At 31.3% G+C, this 17,110-nt stretch overlaps 4 protein-coding genes across 18 annotated transcripts in view; 3 read left to right on the forward strand and 1 right to left on the reverse strand.

The window, feature by feature from the left end:
- LOC105836987 overlaps positions 1-2,218 on the reverse strand; it is a 31,406-nt gene extending 29,188 nt beyond the window's left edge. For 9 of the 12 annotated variants that reach the window (XR_004962148.1, XR_004962145.1, XR_004962146.1 and 6 more), the window contains exon 1: positions 2,083-2,218. Coding sequence is in view for 4 of the 12 variants with exons in the window: in XM_036282693.1 (XP_036138586.1) it covers positions 2,083-2,128 (46 nt within the window). In the remaining 8 variants the exon portion in view is untranslated. Of the gene's footprint in view, positions 1-922; positions 1,050-2,082 lie in introns of those variants that run through there. The other 3 variants (XM_036282691.1, XM_036282690.1, XM_036282692.1) reach the window with 2 other exon arrangements.
- On the forward strand, positions 80-2,993 carry LOC105827867. Of its 3 annotated transcripts, none has more exons than XM_012666055.3 (2): positions 80-2,529; positions 2,583-2,993. In XM_012666055.3, coding segments are annotated over exons 1-2 (2,217 nt in total). In that variant the 5' UTR covers positions 80-313; the 3' UTR covers positions 2,584-2,993. The 3 variants fall into 3 exon arrangements, with proteins under 3 accessions (XP_012521509.1, XP_012521508.1, XP_012521507.1); XM_012666054.3 differs by having other exon boundaries at positions 2,601-2,993; XM_012666053.3 differs by having other exon boundaries at positions 81-2,529; positions 2,569-2,993.
- A 1,221-nt stretch (positions 2,994-4,214) lies between these two features.
- LOC105827866 (putative uncharacterized protein DDB_G0282133) lies at positions 4,215-9,243 on the forward strand. Of its 2 annotated transcripts, XM_012666052.3 has the most exons (4): positions 4,215-4,487; positions 5,617-5,783; positions 6,134-6,537; positions 6,884-9,243. In XM_012666052.3, the coding sequence occupies exons 1-4, from the start codon at positions 4,425-4,427 to the stop codon at positions 8,902-8,904; spliced, it is 2,655 nt and encodes an 884-aa protein (XP_012521506.1). In that variant the 5' UTR covers positions 4,215-4,424; the 3' UTR covers positions 8,905-9,243. The 2 variants fall into 2 exon arrangements, with proteins under 2 accessions (XP_012521506.1, XP_028050279.1); XM_028194478.2 differs by lacking the exon at positions 5,617-5,783.
- Positions 9,244-9,927: 684 nt separating this feature from the next.
- Positions 9,928-16,949, forward strand: LOC105827869 (transmembrane protein 35A). Its single transcript, XM_012666058.3, has 4 exons — positions 9,928-10,316; positions 14,342-14,480; positions 14,859-14,965; positions 15,031-16,949. The coding sequence occupies exons 1-4, from the start codon at positions 10,209-10,211 to the stop codon at positions 15,142-15,144; spliced, it is 468 nt and encodes a 155-aa protein (XP_012521512.1). The 5' UTR covers positions 9,928-10,208; the 3' UTR covers positions 15,145-16,949.
- The last annotated feature ends 161 nt before the right edge of the window (positions 16,950-17,110 follow it).

Here is a 17,110-nt window from a genome sequence, read left to right on the forward strand (position 1 = left end):
TTTTTTATTGCTCTTTATATGTGATTGACAGTATGTGCGCGCGCGTTATATATATGTAATATATAAAGTGTACGTAATGTAAATTTAAAACAAAACTTTTATTTTTTTTATTAATAAAAAATTTCTTTAATAAAATAAAATATAATTATAATAAATTTGAAAAATAATCAGCAATTAATTGTTCCCTTGCATTTCTGTGTCCATCATTTGGCTGTAATGGTTGAGCATCCCAATCTTCATTAAAAATATTTTGGTCTGGATTTAAATCAGGATCTTGTGGTGGAAGTTCTTCATTTCTTTCGCATGCAATATTATGCAGAACTGCCGCGGCGACAATAATAGCCATACTCATAAATACTTAGGTCCAGGAAACAAATTACAAAGCGGCACATCGTTAGATACGGACGATAGTATCGCGGAAAAACACGATATATTATACACTCTAAACCCGTCAAACGTTGAGAAAGCGGACGAAATAGCGGTTGACGAATTTTTATCTGATTTCAGTAACACATATAATTATCATTCACTAATTGGCGGCCTTGGACTACAATTAAAACGAAATTATGAAAGTGTGTTCGGTCAACAGTATCCAATGTCGAAACATCATGCTGGACAAAGTGATTATGCTTACGCACAAAAACGTTTAAGTGAAATTTATAAGGAGGAAAAACAAAAAAATAAAGACTTAAGTTGGTGGGAATTTCAAAAATTACATGGAGCAGCTTTAATGAAAGAAGCACAACAACAACGATTAGCGAATGGATCCAGTAACCGCATCGTATCTACAACAAATCTTAAACGAAACGCAGAATCAAATACAAACACAGATACAAGTGAGAAACGATCTCGTACACACGATACAACACAACCATCTACTAGTAATACCAGTGACATTGATTTGGATAACAATAGTATTAACTCTTCAAATTCCAATATGGATATTGATTCTATGGAAACTATTGCAAATCCTTCAAAGGGTGGTGGCGTTACAAGTGGAGCGAGTGGTTCCGGAGGAAAGGGTGGTACTTCTTCAGGAGCAATAAATGGACCTGTAATGATATATAAAAATCCCGCGACACCTTATATTACACGTACTTATAGAAAAAATTGGATTATATTCAGTTATGGTTTTGCACATTCATTATTAAAAGGAGAAGATAATTATATGTTTACTACTCCGCTAGCATTAATTCCTGTAGATTACTTACCCTTTTATGTAAATAACGCTGAATTTTTATTAATGTACGGAAAGAATGTTGCTGTGCATTGTCGTGCGCGAGTAAAGCCTTTAGGTTGTAGAATGAATTTTCAAACTAGTGCTACAGACTCTAAATGGGCTACATCAGAATTTGTAGCAATTGGGCAAAGTGCTGTTGGTTTAAACTTATGTATACCTGGTAAAAATAGAAAATACACACCAAAATCTAAAAATCCTATGGAAGTTGAATCTACATCTTATCCAAGTATGACAGATTTAGGAGAAAAAATGTATGGTGGTTTTCCAGTTGGTACTTGGCAAGGCGCTGCAAATTGTGTACCACGACACTTAAATTTGTATTACACTCCTATGTTAGCTAAAGATACACAACCACAAACGCAAGATAAATTTACTCATATTAATGGTTCTCCAAAAATAGGATCATATGTAGATCGTTTTTTAGTTAATACGTGTATCGGACAACCAATTGTAAATTACGAATATTTTCCTAAAAATGGAATATTAACAGATACTTATAACGTTGATGTAACTAATATTAAACAAAAATATCGTATTAAAGATGACGCAACGGTAATAAAATTATCTCAAAAAAAATTGAATAATGTAGTTTTAGAAGGTAATTTTGTTCAACAAACAACCGATGATACGAATATTAATGAATGGGAAACAGCGATGACTTCCAATTGGCATCAACAAATAGAACATCATGATACATTTACATGGGACAGTGGTCATGTAACTGGGGTATGTCAACCACAGGTGCATGTTGGTATTACAGCTGTTCCCGCTATTAATCCAGGAAGTGAAACTGTCGATTTTCAAAACACAAGCATCTATTGGAGTATAGAAACAGAACTTACAGTTCATCAGTACCAAAATAGCTGTTTCGAATACGGCGTCGCGCATACTTATAACCCCACTTTATATCCCAAAGGATATATAAAGAAATACTGGAGTGGTAATACTTTCAGTCATCATCCTAATTTACACGAAGACGAACATTATAGTGTCATGAGTGATGCATTTACCGATACATCTAATTCCATGGGTCCTACTGTGCTCCGCAGTCCGCTTACATACCAACGACAAGAAAAAGCAGCCACACTTGAACCTCACGGAGATGTCGCCACTGAAGAAATTATTTCTCCCGATGAACGATTCGATCGATCAACTCCAATACCTATCCCCATTGATGGAAACATTATTGACGAACGAAGAAGTTCCGGAGGACCTATCAGACATATCCGACGAGGAGGGTTACACGGAACAGGCCATACCTTCAGCAGACCTTTTACAACACTTGAATGGTAAATATATAATTTAGATTATATTCTACGTTTCATTAGATAAAATATTTCAGAAAATTAATAATCGACAGAAGAGACAAATATTCAACAAGGAGATACGCAAGCAGCTCGAGAGGATTCCTCCTTTTCTTTACCCACACCAAACCGGTCCGGTGAGATTCCAAGAGTCGAAATCAACGACCATGAGCCAGCAGATTGGAACTTTCGACAAATATCGCCAAGAATCTACGCCCGTTCCGAAAACATCGAACAAACCAACAGTGATGGTACATCCTATCAGCATACAATTACCAAACTCTACGAAGACCTTAATATATCATTCGAGGATGAAACAGGCCAATGCTTCATTATTCTCCGGGAACTCTCTTAGTCCAGAATCAGCAAAATTATTTGATTTATATAATAATTATGAATAATTTTTATTTTATAATATAAATTCATTAAATATACATTGTTCAGATAAAGTAAAATCGTATGTTAAATTTTCCCAATCTATAATCCTCCACCTTGCTAACAAAAATGCAATACTTAATGGATGTGGCTTTTTATCTAATTCTTTTAAATGATAGCACGAACGCCATTCATATCTTTTCATTCTACTGCGAAAAGCTAAATTTTTTGGAAAACAATCATTGTTACTTAAAACGATTATAGGTGTTCTATTAATAATATCGTCACCTTCAAATTTAATTCTAGCGCCACATTGATCACCACCGAATAATAATTTTAACGTTTCTTCTACACCATCTTCAAAATTCGGTTCATTCCAATAGATAACTCGACGGTTAGTACAATCTTGTAATGGAAATTGATTATGTCTATTCCAATTAGTCATAACACCAAAGTTTACACAAAAATGTATAACAGCATCGAAAAAATAGTTTTTTCCACTACACGGTTCTCCTAATATAAACAAAGTATTGCATTTAGGATATATTTTATCTAATATACAATAAACATCTCTTAAAAATGCTTCAACTCGTAATTCATCATTATTAAATTGAAAATTCAATAAGCTTTCTAAATATTTAACACTTGTTTTAATATCATAATAATATTGATTTGGGTTTTCTGATGCGAAAAATAAATTTAATGGATCACAAAACATTAAGTGTAACCATATTTCACTTATTGATTTTTCATTATAAAATAACTTTAATTGTTCAAAAATAATATTGAAATAATTCTTTCGCCGATCGGTATAACGAAATTCTGATTTTAACCAAACTTTTGATTTAAATACACTTTTAATTGGAGAAAATACAACTCCTTTTAAAAAGTCGAGTAACGCGTTCTTTTGATTGATGGTTCTTCTTCCTCGTCCGAGACTGCTTCTTGACGCGATACTTTCTGCTTCTTCGGTTGGTTCATTTTGAATATTGTTTTCTTGCTGTCCTCGCGATCCTTCAGCTTGTCTGTAATATTCCTGATCAATTTCATTGCCTGGATATATATGTTCTCTAAAGGACTGTTCACAACCACTTTCGTGCGAAAGTCGTATGCTTTCCAAGCTTCGCTCGAGTTTAAATCGGCTACCTTCGAAACTTGTGCAATGTTCAGTTCCACTATAGCGAAGCCACGTTAAATGGATAAATAGTGTGGTGAAAGGAAAACAAACTTTAGTTAATAATAGAAAGCTAAAGTGGAGAAGCGTTGATATTAATTCTAAATGATTACTGAAAAGAGAAAACTAAGGGTGAGAAACAAAAAATGTGCAATTACAAGGAACTGTGTGGTGCAATGAGTGTCCCTGCGTGCTCCAGGAGAAAGATATACATACAGCCGGAAACAGCTGTGATCAGCTGCGATCTTTACGCAACTGATCATCACATTCTAATGGCACACATCAGAGAATAACATTACGACTGTTTCGGTATGATAAACGATTGCGGAAGATGGAGGATGACGTCGATATTTATGCGAATTTACCGAGTCTCAATTTGAATCTCGAGAATGAGGTAAAAATAATTGACTAATACTAATTTTGGTTAGCGTGACTATTGTCAGTGCGCGATCTATCTTGCAATTGCGTGCAAGGATAAACAATCTGCGATTTTACAAGATTTAAAGCACATAAAGGACACAAAATAACTCATATTAGTCTATATTTGTATATTCGTTGATGGATAAAATTGTGCTCCCAATTTTAATCTGATAAATGACACACATATGTCAATATAACCTATAAAATATTTCCCGCGCGCGTCCTGAAATTATATTAACGTATTCTACTTTAAAACGATGACTTCTCATTTGAACTATTTTTAAATGTTTTTATTAAAATCTACTGTATTTATTAAATGTTTGTTTATTATATGAGACAAATTTTATTATTTAATTAATTCATTTGCTACGATTATTGTGCAGAATGTTTTAAAATATTTTAAAATAATTATTATACTACTTATTATAAATCGTATAAAATATATAAGTTTAAATACAACAGGATAAATTTATAAGACCATGTTTTTTTAAATTCCTAATACATTATTTTTTACTAAGTTTAACATAATTTTTAATATAGAACATGTTAATTTCTACATTGTAAATTATTTCCTTTAAACAAGTAAAGATTAAGTATTTGATCTTTAATTTAATTTGATTGATTTACCTATTTTATATTAAAAGATTTTATAAAGTTAAAAAAATGATAAAGATAATTTGGAATACAAAGTTTGGCATAATTATACTGAAAGCCATATTATAAAGTATTATATGGAATTTATTTTGATACAGCAGAGTGTACAAAAGTTTAATACTATTTTTCATATAATTGTATAATACAAATAATATACATTTATATATTATCATATTAATTATATATAATAAACACGTTAATCATGTCATTTGCAATGATAAATCTTGAAAAATTTTATTCTAGAAATATTTACAAAAGAGCTGAAATTTTTATTTATTGACTTTCAAATACAATTTAAAGAAGTTTACATTATTTTATGTGTCACATAAGAATATTAAAGATTATGTGTCTAATTAATAATAATTTATGAGAAAATATTTTATACTAAGTAACATATGCCACTAATGTAAAATTGATCAAATAATTTGATTTTTTAAATTGTTATCAAGGACTGTAATTGCAAGGAGTTAAAGAAAGAATATAATTCACTCTTAAGTAAATTCGAAAGTCTTCAGAAGATTAAGACAAATTTGGAAAACAATCTGTCTTCCTTACTCAAAACTGCAAGAGCTGAAATAGCAAGGAAGGATAAAATGATAGGTGATCTCAGAAACCGGTATGAATCATATAAACTAATGTTCTTTGTTCAAAAATTTTCAAAATTTTGGAAAAATTTTTTATATTACATTTTTTCAGGGTTTTTCTTTTAAGATAATGTCACCTTTATTAGCTTCTATATAATGATTTTATAAGATTATTTACATTTAAGAACATGAGTAAATTTTAATAAGTAAAAAATTAATTAAATCTTTTATCATGCATCACAGTCATATTTTTTGGTATTTTTCTGAAAAAATAGAAAAAACTTGGGTTTTTTTCCAATTTTATTTTTTCGGAAAATTAAAGATATTAATATAAACTTTAACATTGGTAAATCTATTTCTAATATTATCGAAATGTTTATAGATTGGACGACATAACTTTTAGAAGGAGTAACAGGAATGGATATCTAGATTTTTCTACTCATAACTCATCACATCAACCTGCTATAAAGGTTGAAGATGTTTCCTTAGTGCATTCAGAAGAAAGTGAAACTGAAGTGCATCAAATTGAATTTCGTCAGGATAAAAGTAGGAAGTTACAAAAAGATGTTAATCGGATACCTACAGTGTTTGGGGAACGTTTACATAAAAAAATTATGGAGTATAATGAGGAAGAAAAAAAGCAAAAAGCATTATTAAAACTTGATGCAGAAGTTAAAACAGAAGCCATTCCTAAAAACAGCAATGTTGAAAACGATAAAGAGAATGGATCTCAATTCAGTACAAATAACAACAATGAATGTAACATCAGACGCTGCTCTAGTCCAGGTAGCTTGAAGATATTACTTTTTAAGCATTTTTTTTATGTATTATATAAGCTTATAGAATTATATTAAAATTTTGATTTTTAAACATTGAATTAAATTTTAAATTTTTATAAAATGTTTTTTAATTTTTTATCTATAAGATTATTTATAAGAGAAATATTTGAGGCTTTTATATCAAAAAATATATTGTGCTTATTAAATATCTGTTATTATTTCTGTTTATTTCTTGCAGAAGATATATTACTTTTAGAATATCTTATATACTCAAACATTTTTAAAAGCAATTGAGTAATAAATTCATTAATTTGAACATATAATAATTTATACAGATAATGATTTTGTTACAGAATCTCCAAAACGAAAAAAATTAGTAAAAAGGACAAATGAAGAAGATTATACATATAAACATAAACGTCTAAAAATTGAAAGTAATGAGAATAAAACTACAACTGAAGAAACAAATCACAATTACCTTACACAATATGATCAAAGAGACAATCCTGCGCAATATGAGGTAAAATATAGTCTTGTAAAATCTGAAAATCGACAGAACGCAGCACATTTTTTTAAGAAAGAAGAAGCCGTTTTATTTCACACTGAACGTAGTAGAGCTACTTCAGAGTATCAAGACACAAAACAAGATCAAAGTTATACAAATGGATGGAAAAGCAAGGCGAAAAGTAATTCAACAAAGGATCACGATAGTTCCACGAATAGTTTTGCTTATAATTTACGAAATTCTCGATCTGCTTCGACATCAAATTATGTTTCGGAAGAAATTAACAATAGTTACAGGAAGAATGGGTACAGATATAGCCCGTCAAGAAGAAGCTACTCTAGAAGTAGAAGCGATTACGAGAGTTTGAGCAGTCGTCGTTTACGTGAGAGACCTAGTAGAACATACAGAGAAAAGAAGTACGATGATTATGAATACGATAGTCGACACAAAAACGATTGGTTAAAAAGGAATCACGACAGCGAGAAAAATGATAAAAAAACAAGATACAGGAGTAAAGAATGTGATCATTCACGAAATAAATCTAGATATTCATCAAGCGACGCCGAAGACAGAGAAAGCAATTCCTACAAGAAAAAGTATGAAAATAGCAGGAGAAAGGAAACGATAAATGCTTCAAGTAATAAGAAACTGTACGAAAATAATAAATACAACAGCCAATACAAAAGCGATAGATTAAACAGGTATCATGAAGAAAACGATAGAAAAACAATATATAGGAGTCGAGAACGTGATGATCTACGAGATAAATCTAGATATTCATCGAGTGACGCCGAAGACAGAGGAAGTAACAGCTCATACAAAAAGTACGAAAATCATACAATAAAAAAAGAAACATTAAATGTTTCAAATAATAAGAAACCATACGAAAATAAAGCTGCAAAAGAGATTAATTTCAGAGAGTCTTCTAGTCTTCGAACAATTGTAAATAGTACACCGGAACCAGGCGAAATTTTGGACAGTCCTGAGAAAAAAATTAATTCTACGAAAATTTCTACAGATGATACAGATCAGAATAATGAAACAATTAAACAAGTGCATGATAGTAATATCAATGGCGCTGATAAAAATAACTATGATGAAAGATCAAATTCTATTATTGAAACTGTTATTAAAATCGAAAAAATAACTGATTCTAATATCGAAAGTGTTTCTAAAATCCAAAAAGTAGATAATTTTAGTATCCAAAGTATTAATAAAGAGAAAACAAATGATTCTAATATTCAAAACAATGTTGAAGTCACAGAAGTGAATAATTTTAATAATGGTAATAATAATCATGAAATTGACAGTGATGAATTAAGAACTTCTACTTCTAAAGTTGTTACAAAAGTAGAGGCTGCGCTTAATTGTGACATTGAGAAAAAAGATGAAAGTCGAGCACTAATCAAAAGCGAGACTTTTCATCAAACGTCAAATAAAACCAATGTTGAAGCTGTGTGCCTCGACGATCATAATAATGTTCAGAATTCGACGAACGCTTCTGATGATCTCAACGAGAAACCATCTAAGAGCTCAAAGTGCGATGAAAATGTACCGGAAACAGCAATGTCGAAGCTAACAAAAGTGGAAAAAACAATTAGTGTTCAGTCAGTCGTTAGTGTTGGTGTTAAGAGAACAATGTCGTCTACAGTAAATAATAAGGATCAGAGCAAAGGAATATTAATTTCGCATCGCCGAAAAGCCGTGACACTGAGTGACAGTAACGCGTCTATGACCGTCCTAATGAATACAAATGTAGCGAAAACATTAACATCTTCTATCATTAACAATTGTAATGACGACGATTCTACTTTGAAGCCGCGTGCTTGCAAGATATCACGAGTGTGTGTAAAGGCAACATGTAAATAATCAATTCTTACGTTCTTATAAAAGATGTTAATAAAACTGGATTCATATGCAAGAAGCATATGAAAATAATTTATCATACAAAGTAATATGATTTTCTTAGTTCCTTGTTCGAATATTATTTCTTACACAAAGATAGAAAATCAATTTAATTTTTTTAGAAATAGGACAATAGATTATGCAAATGAATGCGTGTATAATCCTGTAGTTTTATTATTTACGGTTTTTTTTTTCTAATGCAACTGTTACACTAAATCACCGTGATTGACCCAATGTAATTTTCGATGAGCTGTAGCATAAACTATCAAAAAATTATGAATAAATTTTAAGATAAAGTACAAACATAGAAAAATATATTTTAATTGTAAAAAAAGTAATATTTTAATTTTATTTTCATTGAAAAAAGTATTATTTTCAAGTGCACCGAAAAGATATCAGACATTTATCATTCTTCATCATTCATTCAAGCATGTCTTTGCCGATAGGTACTAACTTAATATGTTGCGCGAGCACCCGGTATCTTATATCTTCTTGTACTTTAATTATATTATTATTAAGAATTGTTGTTCACAAAATTAATTAACAATTATCAAATGTAAGTTAATTTATAGTTATAGATATATAAAAAGACGTCAGCTAGATATTCGCTGATTTAATTTTTGCAGAAGAGGATACAATTGATTATCAGTTTGAGATGAAGAGAAAATACAATTAAAAGAGAATAGAGAACACATTAAAATAACGTGTTGATATATATATATAAACATCGGGAGCGTAGTTTAATTGTTCAATTAGTGATCAAAACAAAATATGTAAAGTTAATCGGAGCTCGATCGAAGTTGGGGAAACGACGAACCGGCTATCCTATATCGATTAGCGCGGAAGAGAAACGGCGGCGGCGATGGCGGTGGTGTCGGCGTCGCGTATCGATCAGAAAATAGCCGGCGCGACGACGCCGATACGCGCGCGTCGGCCGTGACGTCACCGGGAGGTGAAACCGGGGAGGGGAGGGAGAGGCGTCCATGCGCTTCGCTTCAGAAGCGAACAGAGAACTACAGAGGACGTCGGGATGACCCGCGCTGTGGACGTCGTCATCGCCGTCGCCGTCGCGGCTGCCTATTAACGCGCCTTCCGACTCGCGAGCATGTGCTCGTAAACACGCGGTGCTCCTCGCCGCCGGTCCTCCGCCTCGACGACGAGAGCAAGATCCGCGCGCTCAGTCGCGGTCGTCCGCGCCGCGTTTACTTCCGGTGATAATCGATCGGCGGTGTTTTTTGCACGAGTAATTCGCAACTAGGCTGTCGAAGATGTCTATAGTGCTCAAGTCGCTTTCGGTGCTCCTCGGCATATTCTTCGTCTTCGTCGGCACCATGAAACTGACGTCGCACATCAGCAAAGACTTGCACAAGGACCTGGTAAGTCGTTCGCGAGCGAGGGATCGATTCTCTTAACTTTAACTTACTATTTGTTTTTTTTTTCTATTAGAGATTTAGAAGAAGATAAAGAGCAAATTAAACCGAGATTAAAGCTAATCCACATTAGATAGAATTGGACATTACTCCGAGAGATACTCCGATATCATATATATAGGAATATTAGACTTAATAATAGTGAATGCGACTTGATGATGTGTTGATTTCTACTAAGTAGATTTCTACTAAGTATGTAGATTAACTTTAATCTTGGTTTATAATTTATTCTTTATGTTTTTCTAATTCTTAAAAAGTATGAGAAAAGGATAAAAAATAAAAGTAAATAAATCGAGATTACAGTGTTGATCTACATTAGAAATGAACATGACAAGTGTGAGACGTGAAGCTGATAAAGTTACTATCTGTTGCGGTTTAATATTGACTGGCGAAATTGGCAACCGATTCAATTTAATGTTGTTACGTTTAATAGCATTAAACGCCACTATGTTGATGTTACGTTTAACAGCGTGAGGTTGACGAACGGTAAATGATTTAATCACTGAAACTAGTATTGCATTTATCGTATTATTGTCTTGTAATGATTAAATTATTATTTTATAATTGCCAAATTAATTTAACGCTTAATAATTAGCAGTAAGCGTTACGCGCAAATTTTCATCTAAAATTAACAGTTAATCAACAAGAAATTTAAATTTTTGCTTTAATTTTCAATTATAGTTGCCCGTCTGATCTACAACCAATTCATCGATCAACTCCGAATATGCCGCAAAATCTGCTTCAGCAAATTGTTAACATTATTATTAAATGACTTTTTATTATTTAAATAATTAATAATTAATTAAATTTAAAAAAAAAACGTTTAACTTCATCGTGATGTCTAGCAGGCTGACAGACTAGACGCCATTCGTCACGTATGTCGTCTCTCCTTGTCTTATGTAATTTCGCGGACGTTCGATGTCGACGTCGATGCCAAGGTGGACAGACAGTTTGTGTATCCGTCCGGTCTGTTACGTAACATTTGCGTGCTCGAGGCACCCGCCGTCGCTACCCTCGTTTCCCCGCCGTTGTATGGTCGCGCGTGGCTTATGGCAACGACGCGTTTCCCCTCGACAGCCGAAGCCTCCCGCGCGGTGGGGTCCGTTTCCCACGGTGCTCATTTCCGGATTGTTAACGCTCCAGAGATGAAAAACTCTACGACAAATACGGATGACACGCTTCGACTGGCATTATGTTTATCGAGTTAACGTTTGAGCGCACAGCGACCGGTGGTTCCTGTATGCTTCGGAAAAAGTGCGATGAAAGGCCGCGATTGATCCAACGAATTATTAAGCGATGTTCCACAGGTTGACACACGTCGAACTAGTTTGGCGGTGACATGGTACTACCATGGCAATTATTTCTTCAAAGCAGTCGATGTAGAGCAGTAATTTTATAAAAGAATAAACGATATTTTAAAACAATTTTGAAAGTCGAAGAAGAGAAAATAAATCTTTGCAACGTGGCAATGAGAACAAATTAATGCTAGTACTTAGGAGAGCACTTAAAAATAACCAAAATCTTATTGAAAAAATTTTTTTTAAAGAAATAGATTGTTTTAAATACATTTTGGTTATGATGATCATTTTTAGATGATTTTTTTAAATATATATGTCTAGATGTCTAAAAAAAGATGTTAAAGTTATAATCTCGCGAGGAATGTATTCGTGATCGCACAGGTGTCAGGTGAAATACGAATTATAAGCATTTCTGATTATATTAGATTATATAATTATTACTGAATTACGTTATTTATGTTTTTATATATTTATATTTACGCTTTATACTTATGCTATCGATCTTATTAGAGATTTACGAAAGTTTGTATCAGAAAAAAGGCATTCAAATATATCCTATAAGTATAAATTAAATTACACACTGTAAATATAAATGTTAACAAAAATGAAACCCGCTTAAAATGAACAATTCAAACACGTCAATTGAAATACGAGCAAACAAAACAATACTTTAAGTTTTTTCATTTTATTTAAATTTTCGCAATTTCCTATAATCTTTTTTTCATCTTCTTCATATTGATATATTTCGACATATTAATGTTAAATTCTCTTGTAGCTTTTATTTAAAATAAATGAAGAAAAAGGCTAAATCATGCAAGGAATGCGAGGTAGCGATGCCAAAAGCATCAAGACCTTCAAAGCGCCCTCCTGTAAATTATGTTCTTCGAATTTTGTGCACTTTTCTCTTGGAAAATAGCAAACCTATTCTTAATAATTTTAAAAAATTTCTTTCGAAATAATTAGATTATGATTTAATTTAATTTCTAAAAATTTTATCAATATTTTATAATTTTTACAAAATATATTTATGTAATTTTTATAATTTTATCAAAAGTTACAATTAATTAAAATTATATGAAAAAATTGACTTCTTTTCTAAAAGAGTTTTTTTTAATTGTAATTAAAATTTAGAAACAACTTATGTAGAAAAAAAATCGATCAAAGATGTATATAGTCAATTATTATACATAATGAGGAAAGGAATAAAAATCAAGATAATTCGCTTATTGTTGACAAGGAAAAAGAACACAGTTATATAGGCAGTTTTGCTCTGTAATTTAGAAACTATCTTCCATTTTAATATCAATTAAGGTCAACCTAATTGGTTGGCATCTCACTAGAGAAAAATACTATTGAACTCGCGAAATAACTGTAGAAAATTATTGGAAAAGCATTTCAATCCAATATTATACGATATTATATTAGTTGCAATAATTTTTTCGCGAATTTATAATAGTATTTCTCTATAAGGATCGCAACTGAGGTATTAGAAAAAATGTAATTTTGTGAAAACTCGATTATAAAGTGCGACGCATATCGTGCAACGCCTAGTTCGTTATAGACGGTATATAAAAATACGCGCGGTAATGCACGCTCGATAATGTATGCTGAAGTATTGGAATAATGTTGCGAGAGAGAGAGAGAAAGAGAAAGATATTAAAAATTAAACTTTAATATGGCCACGCACAATGAACATTAGCATACTTTTATTGAATTTGAAATATTCAAGCAATTAATGAATTATTATTATTATTATTAGTAAAATAAATATAGTATGTTTATATCCTTTAAAAGCTAATTTTCTATTTTTATACTATTATTTTTTTAAATGTAGATCTTTTTTTGTAAAATTTAAAATATAGAAAGCTATACACTTATCTGTATTTGTACCTTGAATAAAATAATAATCACTGTTACATTTAATGTCACGGTTTAATTTTAATGTAACGTACGAACCATCGGTGTGTCATTTTGCTATTTCAGTTTCTCTGACATTGCCCAACGAAAGTGATATTAAGGTAAACACCCGTGCAGATTGCTTGGTCAACCGCCAATAAGCTCGCAAAGTTACTGGCGAATGATATTTATATACTTCGCATATTAGAACAAGTCAGATTTTCTTCAAGCCCTCGAATTGTCTGAGGCTGCCAAAATGGGTTCTTGATTATTTCATCACTATGTAAATAATGTGCAGCAGAAGCATTGTTCAGTAATAGTCATTTTAGAGTTAAACAATGAAATGTATTTTATTGTCATCTGAAATAATTCTTTTTTTCCTATTGATATTTTATTGTACACTACGCATTCATACTCACAATTCTTTAATTGTTATTTGCGAATATCTTAACTCTCTACGTTTCAAATAAGAGTTCTGTTCAGAGCTAACTTAAAATAAAACAAAAGATATGATTTGTTATTTGTTCATGTCCTTTGTAGTCTTGGAATTTGTTAAATCTCTTTTTTTGTCAGTTACAATCGAAGTTACTTTTAATTATTTTTTAAGAGAAATTTGAATTTCCTACTGGAATATCAGCATGTTAGATTTATTAACAAATTCTATATATTTTGTAATGCATTTAATTTTAGGCATAATTAAGTATAGAAGTGTTTTATTTCTTTTCAATGTTCACTGAAAAATATCAAGATTTTATATATGTTTTTTTTCTGTTTCAGAGGAAAGAATATGTCAAGTACGCAAAAGTATTTCCGCTCTCAGGAACACTTGACTTCAAAGTACCAAGCAAATGGTATCGAAGAGTTGTCGGGTCACTCGAAATCATCTGCGGCCTCGCTATGGCAATTATTCCAAGTCGTAGGTGCAAAAGACCAACTTCTTTCGTAATATCCACTCTTCGTTTATTCTGCTGAAGTATTAGTTTCGCATATTTTTACTTCTGTAAAATGCTACATTAATCTCATCAGTTCTCAACACCATAAATTCTCTTATGGTGGCAGATATTTGTTATAAAAAATGTTTTGCCCTCCATCGATCTTTAATTACGCAAATAAATATTAAAGTGCCGATTTTTTATAGAGTTTACAAAATTCGCATTCGATGAATTTTTATTTTTGTCGGTTCTTCATACTTCTCTCACTTATTTTTTATCTCACGCAAATTTTTAGCTTTGTACGTATTGCTATGTTTGATCAACGGAGTTGGTTGCAGTAATTGTTTGTAAATTGCTTCCAGACAAAGTTAAGAACTTATCGAACACGGTGCTGTGTCTCTTGATGCTGATGGCCGTGTACTCTCACTACATGGTCAACGATAAATTCGAGAGAATCGCCCCGGCACTGGTGAGTGATTATCGGCATTAATTATACATGCTTCGCGAACTGTAAATTGTAAAATGGTATTTCAGGTATTCTTCTTTATGTTGACGGGGCGACTGGTCATCGACTGGCAGCTCAGGCGAGAAGAGGCGAAATCGGTGACGGCGAACGGTGTCGATGATAAAACTAAGAAGCAAGACTGAACGGGATTATGGTTGGAAAACGTGTTGTCTGTTTTCACATTAAAACCACTTAATTCCGCGATTTTATTTCTGGGATATTGATTTTGTGAAAAATTAATTTATATTAATTTCGAGAGTCCCATTCTTCCAAAAATTAAACATTTCTCAAGGCACCGTTACCTTTTTGGTTTCTTTTTTGGTTTACATGTAAAAAAATTCGATACGCAATAAAGAACTATGTAATGTGAAGGAAGAAAGAAAACGATGATTTTGAATTCTGTGGATTAGGCTTGTAAAAAATATATGCCTCAAAATGAAAGCAAGATGAGAAATATGTATAATTTACTTTTAATGTAATTCACTTTTAATCACTTTAATGTAATTAGTGAGATTAATTTTTATTGCACTTTACGTGTTACTCTGCGCACTATATTGCAATATAGTTTGCAGAATAAAAAGTGAGTGTCTTTAAGACGCAATAAGATGTATAATTAAGTGAAGTTATGTAAAAAAGAAACATCCATTTTTAGTCTTTAGACGGATTATTTTTTATCGCTGATGCGGATCGCTTGATAAATATGCGATATGTATTTTTTCGATGAATAATAATTTAATGACAATTAAAAACTTATAATGACTTGATTTTTAATACTGATAGCAATTGCAGTGTGATGTGAACGGTAAATATTGTTTCCAATAATTAATAATTGGTTAGTTCTGCAATATCGGTCCATTAAGACACCATTGCATTAATGTCGATTGTCGTTGGCCATGATTAAAGAAGTGATCTTTCTCTATTTATATTATAGTAAAGACAAATACAAAAATGACAAATCATCGCAACCAAAACACAATTAATTACATACTCTGTATCAGTAAAATTAATTTTAAAAATAAGTCAGTTTGACTTATTCTAGTTTTCTTTGTTTCTTTTAGTCCTGTTTAGTCTTTTTAAAGTTGATGGTTATTATATCATATTGTATTTAAACGATATCATACAGGGTTACATATCCCAGAATTCTCAAATCAAAAGAAATTTTCTCGAAAAATTAAATAAAAATTTAATAAAATAGGTATTCGTAAATTTTTATTTTAAGTAGTAATTTTTTAAGTATAAGAGCTTAAAGTTTTATATATATATATCAATTAAAGATTACGTTTAGACGATCATGTCACGCAATCGCTAATACTATCGCATACGCAATTTACGGATATGCGACTGTCTAAATGTAAATTTATGATTGGCCACACAGCTCAAAACTCTTACGTCTCAAGAACTATGATTGAAATAAAAATGTATAGATAACTATTTTACTTAATTTTTTAAAAACTTTTTGATTCATGAATTTCGGGACATCACGTATAAAACATTATAAAATTGTAATATATAAGCAGCTACATGATATAAATAATATAGAATATTAATATAATATAAATAATTAAACTAGAGATACTCTTATTAAACAAATAATTATAAATGTATAAAATATAAAGACTTATAATAAAAATAGTCCATAAAAGGCTATAATATAAATTATTGGCTAGCTATAGTATAAATAGAGAAAGCAATTTAATCTGCTAAATATAATACAAATCGACATTAATGCGAATCATGACACTAGCTTAAGCACGAGGTACTAACTGCCACTTGAATGAATGTGTTCTTATATGTACCGTGCGAGCGTGCGTTTATGGACGTATAGAAAAGATTTCTTAGTAATTGAGATAAATGTGCGCACTAGCTTTAATTTATTTCTTAAAATCTTCACACGTGCGAATAACGAGTGTGATCAGACAATTTGATAAATAAAACTAAAATTAAACTACTGGATCGTCTTCTAATTACTATTTAACCCATGATAATTGCGTTTTCATGTCAAGTTATATTTCAACAACAATAATTTATAGAATAATCATGTATTTTGAAAATATTTGAATAATCTACTTCTTTCATTACAATTTCATAATAATTTTGATAAATTAAAAT

The sequence above is a fragment of the Monomorium pharaonis genome, chromosome 2, assembly GCF_013373865.1.
Source record: "Monomorium pharaonis isolate MP-MQ-018 chromosome 2, ASM1337386v2, whole genome shotgun sequence".
Lineage (NCBI taxonomy): Eukaryota > Metazoa > Arthropoda > Insecta > Hymenoptera > Formicidae > Monomorium > Monomorium pharaonis.